Source organism: Somniosus microcephalus, unplaced genomic scaffold (genome assembly GCF_052327205.1).
Source record: "Somniosus microcephalus isolate GS21.2 unplaced genomic scaffold, FLI_Smic_1.0 unresolved_chr2, whole genome shotgun sequence".
Lineage (NCBI taxonomy): Eukaryota > Metazoa > Chordata > Chondrichthyes > Squaliformes > Somniosidae > Somniosus > Somniosus microcephalus.
This window is the reverse complement of record NW_028225180.1, coordinates 63,170,699-63,185,657: the sequence shown is the minus strand read 5'-3', so window position 1 is coordinate 63,185,657 and position 14,959 is coordinate 63,170,699. Positions and strand designations below refer to the sequence as shown.

Below are 14,959 nucleotides of genomic sequence, written 5' to 3'. Positions count from 1 at the left end.
TCGATGGAGTGAAGAGCCGCTTTCTCCAACTGTGTTTTGAGAAGGTTAAATGCTGCAAAAGCCGCTGTTTCCAATGGAAATGATTTAGCATGCAGCAAGGGTTGGATTTTGTCTGAAAAATGAGGAATCCATTTAGCGTAGTATGCAAACAGACCGAGAGCCCGACGTAAAGAAGCCAGATTCTTAGGTGACGGGAGCTCTTGGAGCGGGCGAAGTCTTTCTGGGTCTGGCTTAATGATACCATTGCCTACGCAGTAGCCAAGGATGTTGATGGTCAGTTGCGACTCAACAGACTTAGATTCATTCAAAGTTAAGTTACGGTGATGGAGGGCGTCCCGAAATTTTTGGAGGTTGGCGTCGTGTTCCTGTTGATCGTGACCTGCAATAGTAATGTTATCAAGATAGGGAAAAGTGTCCCTTAGGTTTTCCTGTTTAACCAGGCCATCCATTGCCCGTTGGAAGACAGCCACTCCATTAGTAACCCCGAATGGGAGGTGACGAAATTGGTACAGCCGTCCATTAGCCTCAAAGGCCATGTACTGCTTATCTGAGACCTTCAAGGGTACCTGATGATAGGCACTTTTTAAATCGTAAGTTGAGAACTCTTTGTATTCGGCCAGTTTATTAACCATATCATCAATGCGTGGCAATGGGTAGGCGTCCAAGTCAGTATATTGATTGATGGTTTGCGAATAATCAATGCATAATCGTTGTTTGTGAGGTTTTAGAGGGTTCTTGACGATGACGATTTGAGCCCGCCAGGGCGCCGAACATGGTTCGATGATATCCTCTGCTAAAAGTCGAGAGATTTCATCCTCAATAAAAGATTGGTCTTCCTGACTAAAGCGCCGTGATTTCATTATTATTGGTTTGCATCGAGGAGGAATATTGGCAAATAATGAGGGTTCATCAAGTGAAGCTGCTGATAATGCACAAAACGGTAATTTAGGCAGTATATTAGAAATAGTAAGTCCAAGTTTGGATCCGCCGAACTCAATGGTGAGTTTCTTATGCAGTTTTTGAAAATCCAGCCCTAAGATGAGATCATTACATAAGTCCTTGAGCACCGAAAGTCGGGTGGAGGGATACAGGCGACCATTAAGTGTCATATGAACAACACAAAAGCCGGAGGTTCTGGTATTAAGTGATGACTGAGCCATCGCAATTGCCTGGTCCGATGGGAAGACATGTCGTTTCAATTTTGCAACAATCTGTTCTGTAATGAAACTATCAGCACTTCCTGAGTCAATTAAGGCATCTAAGGTATGCCCTTTAATTGAAACTTTTGTAGCTGCATGAAACAGGTTCTGTGGGCAAGCAGCTGCAATTGGTGTCATTGCACAGAGAGTGGCTGAAACTCTCGGTGTGCTTCTTCGGGAGAGAGCTCGAGAGGAAGCTTGATAGCTCCTAGCTGGAGCATCTTGATAGGCCCTAATTGGGGCAGTTCAGTTGGCCTTAGCTGGATAGGCCCTCGTAGAGGCTCTTGATTGGCAAACTTTAGCAAAGTGTCCTTTTTTTTCGCAATGACTGCAGATCGCATTGCGAGCAGGGCAGAATTTCCTAGGGTGAAAAGAATCTCCACAAAAGAAGCATTCCTTCCTAGATTGCCAAGAGGCTGCTAAAGTGGGGTCATCCTCCTCTTCATCAGAATTATCAGGATTAGATTCCTCCATGATAGGGTTCACCTGAGACCACTTGCATTGTCTGGTTGCAGTTACAGCAGCAGATCGAGGCCTGGGCAGCTGATAGAGGTCTGCATTTCTCTTTGCCAAATCCAGAGAACAAGCTAGGTCAAAAGCCTTTTGTAGCTCAAGTGTTTTACTTTCTAGTAGATGCTGGCGTACAAATGGAGAGGCAATCCCGCAGATGAAAGCATCGTGAATAATTTCTTCGCGGTACAGCTCAGCTGAGGCTGCCTGAAAGTTACAATCTATGCTGAGCCTGCGAAGTTCTTGAAGGAATTCGTTAATCGATTCCCCTGACCCTTGTCGGGCTGTGGCCAGTAGATGTCTAGCATAGACCTCATTTGGAGTCTTGGCATACAGTTTTTTAAGTGCCGAATCACCTCATCGTAATTATCCCATTCATCAACATATTCAAACACTGTTGGGGTCACATAGTTGATAAGCATCCTCATTTGAGTAGGAGCATTCACTTTACATTCATCAAGAAAATTCTCAAAAGAACGATACCAATGCTTCCATACCCTGCCAGCTGCTGGTGTGTTTGGGTCCAAGTCCAGACGAGTAGGTTTAAGGATGTTTTCCATGATGGGTGGTTCCCTGCATCCTTAACTCCGAGTTTGTCCGAAGGTTTAGTATTTGTGAGTGTAAATACTAAGTTGCTTAAATTGATGTAAGAAAAAGGAGTCTCACACATCAAGTAACTTTAAAGTAAGCTTTAAGCAACTTATAATCACACTATATACAAGAGAGGTCTTCACCATGCCTCGGGTAGAAGCCCCTTTACAATACTGAGCAGTTCCGTATTTATACCAGTCCAACAGGAAGTGACGTATGACAGGAAGTGATGTATGTACAAAGTTCACTGTTCACAGTTCACAGGAAGTGACACATAACTTCCCGGAAGTTATTATTATTATCACACTCACCATGTTTTCAACACTCTGGCGACTTAGCTCCTCCATGGCCATAGCCATCCTCTCCTCTACTGTAGCCATCCTTTCCACGGAGGTTGCCATCCTTTCTGTGGTGATGCGTTCATGCACCAATGACTCCACAAAGGCTCTGCTCGTGTTCACTATGGATTCTTCCATTTGCTCCACACTTGCAGCAACCCTGGTGACGAAACCTACCAGAGACTCCTGCATCTGTGCATGGAGATCCATCAACTCTTCTCTTGTGGATGGACCCATAGCCAGAGGGTCGACATGCAGCTGAGCTGAGCTGGCAGAGTCCTGCGCCCTCCGACGAGGACTCTCTACTGCTGTCCCTGTCTCCACCATCTGCTGATGCTCACTTGTGAGCTGTGATACACCAGGTGACAAAACTACTCTACCTCGTGAAGGTCCCACCGAGGTGTGAGTGTTTGCGCTGGTGCTGGGTGCACTGAATTCTGCTGACGCTGTGCCCTCAGAGGTTGGAGCTTCCTCTGAGGCATCTGGCTGCTCAGCCTCTTGCTCCTCCGCAGTGGGGACGGGGGCTCTGGATGGTCCTGTGGGGAAGTAAAGGAAAGAGTTAGAGATGTGATGCCAAGGTTACATGCACATTGGATTTTGCAGATGCTCATAAGTCCAAAATATGTAGCTTCAGAATCTTAACAGCGACTCATGCAATGTCAATAAGAGTGGTGGAAAACTATTCTGCCAAGAGCTTGCGGGACTGCCCCTGTCTCTCCTTCCCCAGCTTCCGCAGCCACATCAGCCCTGACAATTTCCAGGATTCCTTCCTCCCAGGGGGTCAGGTGGGCTGTTGAGTGTGGGCCTCCTCCAGTCCTGGCTCGCTCTCTGTTGTTGTGAGCTCTCTTTTCCTGCAATGAGGGAGAATAGTGGAGTTTGAGTGAGAATGAACGAGGGAGTGTAGAGATTGCATAGCATAGATACTTAGAGGGAGACAAAGATGGTGTGAGGCTGCAAGACCAAGGGCCCTCCCTGTGTGTTGTCGGTTGTGCTCAAAGCATCAGAGTGAGAGGGAGTGTGAGGGCTGCATGGGGTAATAGTTAGGTGAATGTGAGCATAGAGAGAGAGGGAATGGGTAAGGGTGTATGGATGTGACTGTGAAGTGGGATGTGGAGGAAGAGAGTGCTAAAGCTGAGTGCTGCTGGGGAAAGGCAATGGGGATCAGTTTAAGGGTGATGGAGACTTCATACTTACTTTTCCTGTACAGTGAAGGTCATGGAATCGCTTCTGACACTGTATCCAGGTTCTTCTGGTGAGTCCCAGCGAGTTGACATCTGCTGTCACCTGCATCCATGCAGCCATGGTCTCAGTGGGAGGCCTCTTCCTCCCTGACCTAGGGAAGAGGACCGCCCTGTGGGCCCTCACCCCATCCAATAATGCCTGCAGTGAAGCCTCGTCGAATTTGGAGGCAGCTTGGGGTCTGGCACTGGCCACAGCTGCTGTAGGCTCCTCTGCCATCCTGTATGGATCGTTTGCATGCCTGCAGAGGAAGCAATGCTTGCTGTGGGCCTTAAAAGCACCACGAATGATGACATCATACTGTGCGACTTTCTGACTGGAAATAGTCAATTAGCAAGGGTTCCCACGCTGGAAAGGAATTGGCCACTTTGAGGTAAAATTGCATCAATCTGGCAGACCCATTTACATTCGTGTGGGAATCCCGACTTTCGGGGAACCCGACAATTCCCCACACCTGCGGGAAAATCGGCCCCAATGACTCGGCTCTGCCTCACACGAATCCACTCCTCCTCCGCAAAATCAAAATGCCATACCCACCCCCGACCCCCACCACACGGACCCACCTGCCTCACACACACAGACCCGCCCCCTCCATCACAAGCGCACCAAACGGTGAACCCTACATGGATCCGCCCAGGGAACATGGGAACTTCGTGCTCTGCATCTGCACTTTAACCCATGGCTGTAATGGACTAACACAGCACAGGCCAAGGTTGAATCCTGAGCAGTTCCTGCTCTGTTTGGGACTCAAGTTCCTAGATTTTGGTCGCAGCAACTTCTGTTGGTCTCCGAGTTACAGCACAGTTTATTTTATCTCTTTTACCCACTGCAACACAGGCACATTTCAAATTCTAGCTTTTTCACGTGTCTGTGCTTGGCGCTCCAAAATACGACCTGGCCTCCCTCCCAGCTTTTCCTTCCTTCCTCCATCACTTCCCTACTTTCACTTCACTGACACATTACTGCGGCCTTACCTACTCTGATTTTCACTTTCCGCTTCTCACACCTGTATGTTTGCTTTGCTCCGGCCGCTGACCCGCGGGTCACATTTCTCAGCTGCACCAACTTTCATTTGTGCCTTGAACTCAATCGATCGAGCCCTCGATCTAACACTTTCCAGCACCAAATCAGAGATTTGCACACACATAGTGTGGAGACTACACTGCAGGACATTTCTTCACGGGGAGAATCACTGCCCACAGGTGGGCAGGTTCTAGGGCTGGTGACAGGACACCATATGTACCAGTTCGCCAGAGGGAGAGATCATACACTAGCTCTTCTGCAGAGGACTTTGAGGGCCTAGGCTACCGAAGATGGCTGATGGGCGCTTAGGTGAGATGTTATTTTCACTGGGAAGCCTGCCAGCGGGCTTGCAGTCAATTGCTCCGAGCATGGTGGAGTCCAACTCTAACTTGTGTTGGGCTTCTAGCAGAGCATGGAGAACATTCTGCCCAACATTGGGCGAGTGTCAACTCCAAGAACACAACACTGGCGCTCATCATGTTGGACAGAATGTTCTCCATGCTCTGCTAGAAGCCCAACACAAGTTAGAGTTGGACTCCACCATGTGACAACTCTGACAGATTCCATGGCAACTCACCCTGCATGTCATCTTATAATGCTGCCAGATTTTCATTGGGGGTCGGGGGCGGGCAGCAATCACAGGACCTTCCAGAGCAGCACATCTCTCCTGCTGTTCTCGCACAGAGCTGAGGTACCATCCAATGAGAGTGGTCTTGGTTCCAGGGAGAGACACGTGTTGTCCTCTCTCAGACTATTGTTTTAACATTATTCCAATAATTCCTATACTGAATTCAGGATAAACCTCTTTACCCAGCGAGTGGCCACAATGTGGATCTCGCTGCTGCAGGGAATTGTTTCGAATTCACCACCCACAGCATGCCATTGAAATCAGTAATAATGAGAATAGGACGATTTGTATAACGGGCGGCCAATGAAGCTACCAGCCTAATTTAGTTTGTTTTTCACATAAAATAGATGGGATCAAATAGTAACTTTTTCAAATGTATATAACTGATGGACAAAGCTTTTTTTCGCAGATCAAATGTCAAAATAATATTGGGTTGTTATTACTGCGACATCATTTACATTTGCTCAATTTCATTAAATCCAGTAAAGCAAAAGCAACTTGTTTGTTCAAATGAGTCTCACTAAAGCAGTAATGATGTTACATCATTGATTCACTGGAGACGTCCCACAAGTGTATATCAGGGTCGATATTTACCCCATCACGGTGCATGTCCCCGAACCGTTGTATTCACAGCCTGAATCTAACAGAAGATGCATGAAGCAGTTGCGGGTCCAGTGTATGCTATTTATTACCCAATTCTTGCGGCTGTTGGTGTTCCAGGTAAGTCATTTTATTGCCATCTTGTTCATTATGTAAATAAGTCTCTTGCTGCGTATGTTACATACATAGAATTACATATAATGTACAGCACACAAAGAGTCATTCTGGCTCAACTGGTCTAAGCCGGTGCTTGTGCTCCTGATGAGCCTCCTCCCACCTCTCATCATCTAACCCTTTCAGCATAACTTTCAAATCGTTTGTCCCTCGTGTTTTTATCTAGCTGCCCTTAAATGCATCTATGCTATTCGCCTCAACCACGACTCGTGGTAGCGAGTTCCACATTCTCACCACTCTCTGGGTAAAGAATGTTCTCCTGAATCCCCTAATTAATCTATTAGTGACTCTATTGTACTTATGTCCCCAAGTTTTGGTCAACCCCACATGTGAAAACATATTCTCCACCTCTACGCTATCAAACCCTTTCATCGTAAGACCTGTGTCAGGTCACCCCTCAGCCTTATCTTTTCAAGAAAAAAGGTCCCCAGCCTGTTCAATCTTTCCTGATAGTTCTACCCTTTCAGTTCCTGGTTGTTCCTTGGAAATATTTTCTGCACCTTCTCCAATGCCTCTATATGCTCTTCACAGCATGCAGACCAGAACTGCGCAAATTACTCTAAGTTATACTTTATCTCCTCTCCTGATGCATCCTACAATGTCAACCCTTCAGTGATTCACGTCACATCAACAATATCACGGAAAAGCCCCCGCAAAGGTAACGGAAGAAGGTGATGCGAGAGCATTAAGCTCCGATCCTGTCATCACAAATCGCAACTTCCAGGTGCATGTGCGGTTTCCGGGAACTAACTCCAGCTGGTTTCATCCAGACAGCATCAAAGAAGAAATGTTTTAAAAATGTATGTTGTCACACTGTTGTGTATGTAATATGTGTGCTACTTTGAACCTATGGACAGGACTGCACTACTTGTTGGGCATAGTGATATGCAGTACCACTCCTGGCCATAGGGGTATAAATAGTACTGTGGGTACTGATCCCCCTCAGTTCCCGCCTGTGGGCATGAAGTAAAGACCTATGTATAGTCCCTACCTCCAACCAGTAAAGACCTGTTTGAGTTATACGTTTAAGTCTTTGTGTTAATTGTTCAATACAATACACATACTTAACACTGGCGACGAGGATGGGATCCGAACCCACGCGTCGAAGATTGGGCCATATATGTTGAACGAGTTAAAAATTATTGTAAGGCCAATAAAATTCGTGAGGCTGATAAAGCACTAACATTATTAAATTTAATGGGTGCGAAGACATACGGGCAATTGAAACACCTGTTATCACCAGATGAACCGGCGGATAAGACGTTCGATGAGATTGTTACTGTCCTGAAAGATCATATAAACCCCACGCCGCTGATGCTAGCGGAACGATTTAAATTTTACGAAAGAAGGCAGCTACAGCATGAAAGCAATGCTGATTATTTGCTGGAATTGCGTAAATTAGCGAAATATTGCCAGTTTGGAACGGGACTGACAGAGGCACTTGGAGACAAATTTGTGTGTGGTTTATTTAAACAGGATACACAAAAGCGACTGCTCGAGGAGAATGAGCTGCCGCTTGAGAAGGCGGTCACTATGGCAGCAGCACACGAAGCCGCAGCGAGAGGCACGGCAGTAATGCAGCTACGCTCACTGGAGCTCAGTGCACACAAATTGGGTGTGAGTTCTGGCAAATGTTATCGTTGTGGAAAGACAACGCATGATCAGAACCAGTGTTGGGTTAAAAACCAAGAATGTAGAACTTGTGGTAGGCTTGGACATATAGCTAGAGTATGCAGGTCAGGGAAGAAGACCAGCAACAAGAAGTCACCGCAAGGAAAATACGCAAAGGTACACAAGGTGACCGAACAGGAGTCCGATTCAGACGCTAGCAGTAATGAACTGGCTAGCATAAGCTGTAATGAACTGGCTAGCTTAAGAGTACTCAACGCTGGTAAGGGTGCAGACCTCCAGACAATTTGGGTCACTCTTCAGATAGAAGGAGTCCAAGTAAAACTGGAATTGGACACTGGATCGGCATTGACGGTCATAAATAAGAAAGATTACGGAATGTTATTCCAACATATTCCCCTACAGGATACGGGGATTATATTGAAAACATACACGGGGCAAAGAGTGTACCCCATCGGGAAAATAGAGGTTGCAGTGGTCCACAAGGGCGAAGACAGTCAAATAATGGACTTATATGTGATATCTGAAGGAGGACCTCCACTACTAGGACGGGAGTGGATTAGGAAAATGAATATGGACTGGCATTTCCTACAAACAATAACGAGTGAGAAATCGGTGAAGATAGTCGGCCCAGACTCTGGAACGGATGATGGTAAGCCCAACTCAGGTGCAAAAGACAAAGTTTCAGCACAGAATTCCACTGAGCAACAACAACATAGTTTAACTGTGGATTCTGAGTCTGGCAAGTCTACTGATGTGCCCATTTCTGAGGGACACCGGGCTCGAACTCAACTCCATTTCAAACTACAACAGCAATTAGAACAAATGCTTCGCCGTTTTGAGCAAGAGTTGAATGCAACGAAAGAGTTCTTTGATATAGAGTTGGAGAATCTGGAAAGACAACAGAAGCAGCTGATGGAGAAAATGGAGCAGGAGCACACAAAACGTCTGATGTCAGAGGAGTTAACGGTCAGCCAACTCCTGCATATGCTGAAGGACAGGACTCTGAAATGGGAAAAACTTGAACACGAACTTCAATATTCAAACGAAAGGGGTTCGGAGCTCTCAAAGGTTATTGGAAGAGCTGAGGTGGCAACACAGACTGAGATGACTGCAACAGAGCAGCCCTTGGATGCCAAAAGTACGCTGACTCACGTCAACGTAGAACAATCTCCAAAGGAAGTTGAAGTATTAAAATCACAAATGAGGTCACTAGTAAACGACTTTCTGAAAGCCCAGAAAAAGCTGGATGCAGAGGTACACATGAAGAAGTCTCTTCAGGAAAGATGTCTGGATTTGGAACAAGAGCTGGCTAACGTCCAGCTGGGTATGGAGGAAATAGATGACCCATCTGAACCATTATCACCTCTACCAGATCACACACGTGGTCCCTCCGAACGGAGCCACTTCAGTTCGGAAGTTCAAACTGTTAAATCCATGGAAGGACTATTGAATGAGTCACTCCAGCAACGTGAACCGACTACACCACAGAGATTGAATCTGTGAACTGTTTTCCGCAGAGACTGAATCTGTGATCTGTTTTGACATGAAGTTATCTATGTATCTATGTTATTCTGTTATGTAAACCTGAAGTTATATATGTATATATGTTATTACGTTATGTTAAATGGGGAGATGACTGTAAAGCTAGGAAGGGAGGAATGTTGTGTATGTAATATGTGTGCTACTTTGAACCTATGGACAGGACTGCACTACTTGTTGGGCGTAGTGATACGCAGTACCACTCCTGGCCATAGGGGTATAAATAGTACTGTGGGTACTGATCCCCCTCAGTTCCCGCCTGTGGGCATGAAGTAAAGACCTATGTATAGTCCCTACCTCCAACCAGTAAAGACCTGTTTGAGTTATACGTTTAAGTCTTTGTGTTAATTGTTCAATACAATACACATACTTAACACACACCACAATATGTCCCTCTGAAAATATTCATAGAGGTATAGTGTCAATTGTAAAATCATAGAATGAAGCTAGAGAACATCGCTTCTGAACCTGAAATTAATTTGCTCTGAGTCCTTTCCCCAGGTTCCATTCTCTTTTAGTAACGTTTATCCGCTTCATTCTAAAAACATTTATGAATTCAGCGTGCAGCGTAGCCTCTGGTAGGTTATTTCATTTCCTATCACCACCACCAACCCGACCCCAAAAATATCCTAACATTTCCCGAGCTTCTTTGGTGAAGATTTAATCTTTCTTTGTCTTATATTAATACAGTTCGTCCGCCAGAGCAAATATCTTTTCTTTCCCCCTTATTGGTCTTATGGAAATCTCTCAGCTGTCAGAACACGTTTACCAGATTGCCTCTTAAACTCCCTATTCAAATGCACTGAGCTCCAGGTTCCCCTGCCTACTTTGACAACTAAAGCCCAGCATTCCCCGGTGTTGGGTTAGTTGATTTCCTCGGTATCCTCTCCATAGTCTTTGCATCTTTTCCAAGGAAGACCTGCCACAATGGAGTAAATTACCAACTTGCCATCGGGAATAAAACTGACAGTTTTAGAAACCGCCCGATTTCAGTCTGACGTATTTCTATTGCACGATGCGGGGGTTTATCTGAAAACCGTGGCTGCACCGACTGCAAGCTCCCACCTCCATTTCAATTCGTTTCAATTCATCCTTTCGCCTCCCCTTATTGTATATTTTAGATATTAGTTCACGTTTACCACTCACGTGCTATGATTTTTTTCAAATACACAGTTTAATTATTATTTCGTTTTATTTTGAAACAAACCCAACCAGTCCGTTGGAAAACTCATGGGATCGGGTGCAACGCTGGTTTTACTCTCCATTGAAATGAATGGAGTTAATATTGGGCGCAGTAAAACTTGCGTTTTCTCGATGCCGTGGGTTTCCCGCCCGACGCGTGAGCTTAAAATTATCCTCAGTCACCACAAAGCGGGCGTTTCGATTCCTTCCACAGAGGCAGTAAAGAAACTGTGAAATTCAGACAAAGTCCTGATGCTTTGTACTGCGAGTCTAGTCAATGATTTCCCTCTTTCTTGCGGTTAACATAATGGCAATTGTGATCCTGTGCCGGGGGAAGTGCAGTCTCTCCAAATGCATCACTCTCTATTTAGTGGCTATGGCTGTCGCGGATCTACTGGTCGTTATCACTGGTGTGATATTGAACAGGGTCATTGGCATTTACTATCCAATTAGCGCCTTGTCCGTTACTCTGGTGTGCCGTCTCCAAATGGTCCTAGTTTATGCTTGCAGAAATGGCTCTGTCTGGCTAACAGTCGCTTTCAGCTTTGATCGATTCGTTGCTATTTGTTGCAAGAAGCTGAAAATGACATATTGCACCGAGAAAACGGCAGCTCCGATCGTAGGCACGGTGTTTCTTCTGAGCTGTTTGCAAAATATCCCATGGTACTTTGTACTTGAACCTTTGTATTTTATTAACAACGTCCCAATGTTCTGTGGCCTCAAATCCAACTTTTATACTTTACCCACGTGGATAGCATATTCCTGGAGTAATCATATTTTAACACCGTGTCTTGCAATTTTCCTTATTTTGCTGTTCAATGTACTGACAGTAAGACACATATTAGCCTCCAGTAGAGTCCGACGGGCATTGAGGGGCATCAACACTGATGAACATAAAGTTGATCCAGAGTTGGAGAACCGGAAAAAATCCATCATTTTACTCTTCAGTATATCCGGAAGTTTCGTCATGTTATGGGCGACATACACCGTACATCATCTCTATTACCGAATCACAGGCACTTATGTCTATACAGGTTACAACGACCCAGTCTTTATTCTTCAGGAATCCGGACACATGCTTCTCCTATTGAGCTGCTGCACAAACACGTGTATTTATGTCATGACCCAGAAAAAATTCAGGGAGGAGTTGAAGAATGCGGTGAAATATCCGCTGATACTAATAGTCAAATTGAAGAAATGATCGAAAGAAATGGGATCTCCTGTGTACAGTATTCAGATCTCAATCTCTTTCATCCATGAGCTTTCTGCAATGGGGTGGCCGGTGGGCGGGGTTGGGGGGGGTGCAGGTTCGTTCTCCTGTAGTTATATCACACTGGGAGTAGCTTTGTTCATTGGTGTTTCATATTATATTTGATACCTAACTTGCCTCTTGAGGTATCCAACAATGCCGATTCTATTAAAGACAACCTCACTACAACTGAGTGTAAGCAATAAGGAAACATGGCACTGGTTGATTCAGCTGTGCTGGTGGCTGAGAAGGTTCTCACGAGGGCTTTGCCAATAGGTCTATTGTAAGCTGGCAACCAAAACACATCCTTCAAGAGAGGCAATCAGTCGAACATTGGCTGCAGCAGGTTTGCGCCCCCCTCCCCCTCCGATGGCGGGACACAGAGGATTTCTGACATTGGCTTCACACCCATTACTTTGCTCTTTGGTTCTCGCCTGGGGACACGGGTCTTGGACCTGGATCACCTCCAAGGTTCTCGCCTGGGGACATGGGCCTTGGACCTGTGTCACCTCCAAGGTTCTCGCCTGGGGACACGGGCCTTGGACCTGTGTCACCTCCAAGGTTCTTGCCTGGGGACACGGGCCTTGGACCTGTGTCACCTCCAAGGTTCTTGCCTGGGGACAGGGGCCTTGGACCTGTATCACCTCCAAGGTTCTCACCTGGGGACACAGGCCTTGGACCTGTGTCACCTCCAAGGTTCTTGCCTGGGGACACGGGCCTTGGACCTGTGTCACCTCCAAGGTTCTCGCCTGGGGACACGGGCCTTGGACCTGTGTCACCTCCAAGGTTCTCGCCTGGGGACACGGGCCTTGGACCTGTGTCACCTCCACGGAGGGAGTGACATGTAATAATACATTTATTCTACAATAAATCAGCATAAACTTATTCCAAAAATGTAAATATGACGCTGGGTCTACACGTTAACCATCAACTGATTTGCTTCTGCACACAACCGGTTCTTAGTTTTCACTATTGTCTTTTTTCGTTGCATATATCCAGTACCTTTAGTTGTATCTTCTTTTTATCTAAAATATCCATTTCCACTTGAACATGAGTAGGCCATAGGGCCTCGCAGGCCTGCTTCACCATTCAACACAATCCTGGCTGATCTTCTACCTCAAGTCCACTTTCCTGCCGTCTCACCACATTCTTAGTGTCCAAAAATCTATCGAGCTCCTTCTTGGATTTACTCAACGAAAGAGCATCCACAGCCCTCTGGGGTAGAGAATTCCAAGAAATGTCTCCTCATCTCAGTCCTAAATGGCCGACCACTCATCCTGAGACCATGGTCCCTGGTTACAGACTGTTCAGCTAGGGGAAACAACCTCTCAGCATCTACCCTGTTCAACCCTCTAAGTAATGTATACATTTCAATGAGATTAACTATCCCTATTCTAAACTTCAGAGGATATACATCCATTCTACTCAATCTGTCCTCACATGAAAACCATCTCATCCCAGGAATCAACTAGGGAACCTTCGCCTCAACACTTCCAAGGCGAGTTTATCCATCTTTACGTAAGGAAACTAAAAATGTATGCAGTATTCCAAGAGTGGCTTCCCAAAGCAGAAAATGCAGAAATGTTCTTCTCTCTTGTAAATCAACGCCCTTACAATAAAGGCTTAAAAAACGTTTGTGTTCCTAATTGCTTGCTGCACATACATGTTACCTTTCTGTGATCCCTCTACAAAGACAACCAAATCCCTCTGAATCCCAACATTTACGAGTCGGTCAACTTCTTAAAAAATATTCTGCTTTTCTATTCTTCCCACCAAAGTGGACAATTTCACATTTCCGTACCTTATATTCCATCTGCCAACTTCTGGCCCACTCACTTAACCTGTCTATGTCCCTTTGCAGCCTTTTTGCATTTTCCTCGCAGTTTATCTTCACACCTAGCTTTGCACAGTCAATATACCTGAATATATTACACACGGTCCCCTTACCTATCATTACTATAGATTGTAAAGAGCTGAGGGCCGAGCACCAATCCTTGCGGCACCAGGCCTGGGATGGCAGGAATGACGTATGAGGAGAGAATGGGACGATTGGGCTTGTACTCGCTGGAGTTTAGAAGAATGAGAGGGGATCTCATTGAAACTTATAAAATTCTGACAGGACTGGCAGACTAGATGCAGGAAGGATGTTCCTGATTGTCGGGGAGTCCAGAACCATGGGTCACAGTCTAAGGATAAGGGGTAGACCATTTAGGACAGAAATGAGGAGGAATTTCTGCACCCAGAGAATGGTGAACCTGTGGAATTCTCTACACAGAAGGCAGTAGAAGCCAATTCATTAAATATATTCAAGAAGGATTTGAATATATTTCTTAAGGCTAAAGGGATCCAGGGGTATGGGGAGAAAGCAGGGACTGGGTACTGAAATTGGATGATCAGCCATGATCGCATTGAATGGCGGAGCAGGCTCGAGGTGCCGAATGGCCTATTCCTGCTCCTATCTTCTATGTTTCTACTAGTTACAACCTGCCAACCCAAAAATGACTCGTTTATACCTACTCTCTGTTTTCTGTCTGTTAACCAGTCATCAATCCACGCTAATATATTGCTCTCAATCCCAGGAGATTAATCTAGTGAAATATAAGGGGCTGACACTGTCACTTATGTTTCACTAGATTAACTGAGCTAATTATAGTTTGTGGGAACTTGGCTGCCACGTTAATCCATAAAATAGCAGTTATCATATCTCAAAAAAACAGCTAGTCAGCTGTGAAGTGCTTTGGGAGACCCTAAGACCGTGAAAATCGCTAAATAAATTACTGATATCCCGACATCAAACAACCATTCTGGTGAGACCATTCGGCTGCTGACCAGTGAAATCTGTAACTAAATGGATCCTGTAATTGGCTGCAAACTTGCCAATCACGATGCTGAACCTGGGCATTTTATTCCTTCCGGTATGTACCATGTCCAGCTCGCGGCTCTGTGCTGCCGTTCCCTGCGTCTCTCAAATTTCAGCAGATCTAACACTTGTCTGAAATTAACGCCTTTTAAAATACATTTCCTTTCTATTCAGAAACAGACCGACTTTCCATCA

The 14,959-nt window shown here is 45.6% G+C and overlaps 1 protein-coding gene and 1 pseudogene across 2 annotated transcripts in view; one reads left to right on the top strand and one right to left on the bottom strand.

Annotated features, from left to right (window-relative positions):
- Positions 1–14,959, bottom strand: part of LOC147092727 (NACHT, LRR and PYD domains-containing protein 3-like) — a 1,209,123-nt pseudogene that overhangs the window by 1,107,083 nt on the left and 87,081 nt on the right. The gene's annotated exons all lie outside the window — the stretch shown is intronic.
- Positions 6,179–11,856, top strand: LOC147092728 (putative G protein-coupled receptor 139). Its single transcript, XM_085976002.1, has 2 exons — positions 6,179–6,245; positions 10,952–11,856. The coding sequence occupies exons 1-2, from the start codon at positions 6,179–6,181 to the stop codon at positions 11,854–11,856; spliced, it is 972 nt and encodes a 323-aa protein (XP_085832128.1).

Excerpts from the sequence above, each read along its gene's own strand:
- LOC147092728 (XM_085976002.1), top strand. The coding sequence starts at position 6,179 with ATGCATGAAGCAGTTGCGGGTCCAGTGTATGCTATTTATTACCCAATT. Across the intron at positions 6,246-10,951 it reads TCTTGCGGCTGTTGGTGTTC|CGGTTAACATAATGGCAATT; the intron begins CAGGTAAGTCAT and ends CCCTCTTTCTTG.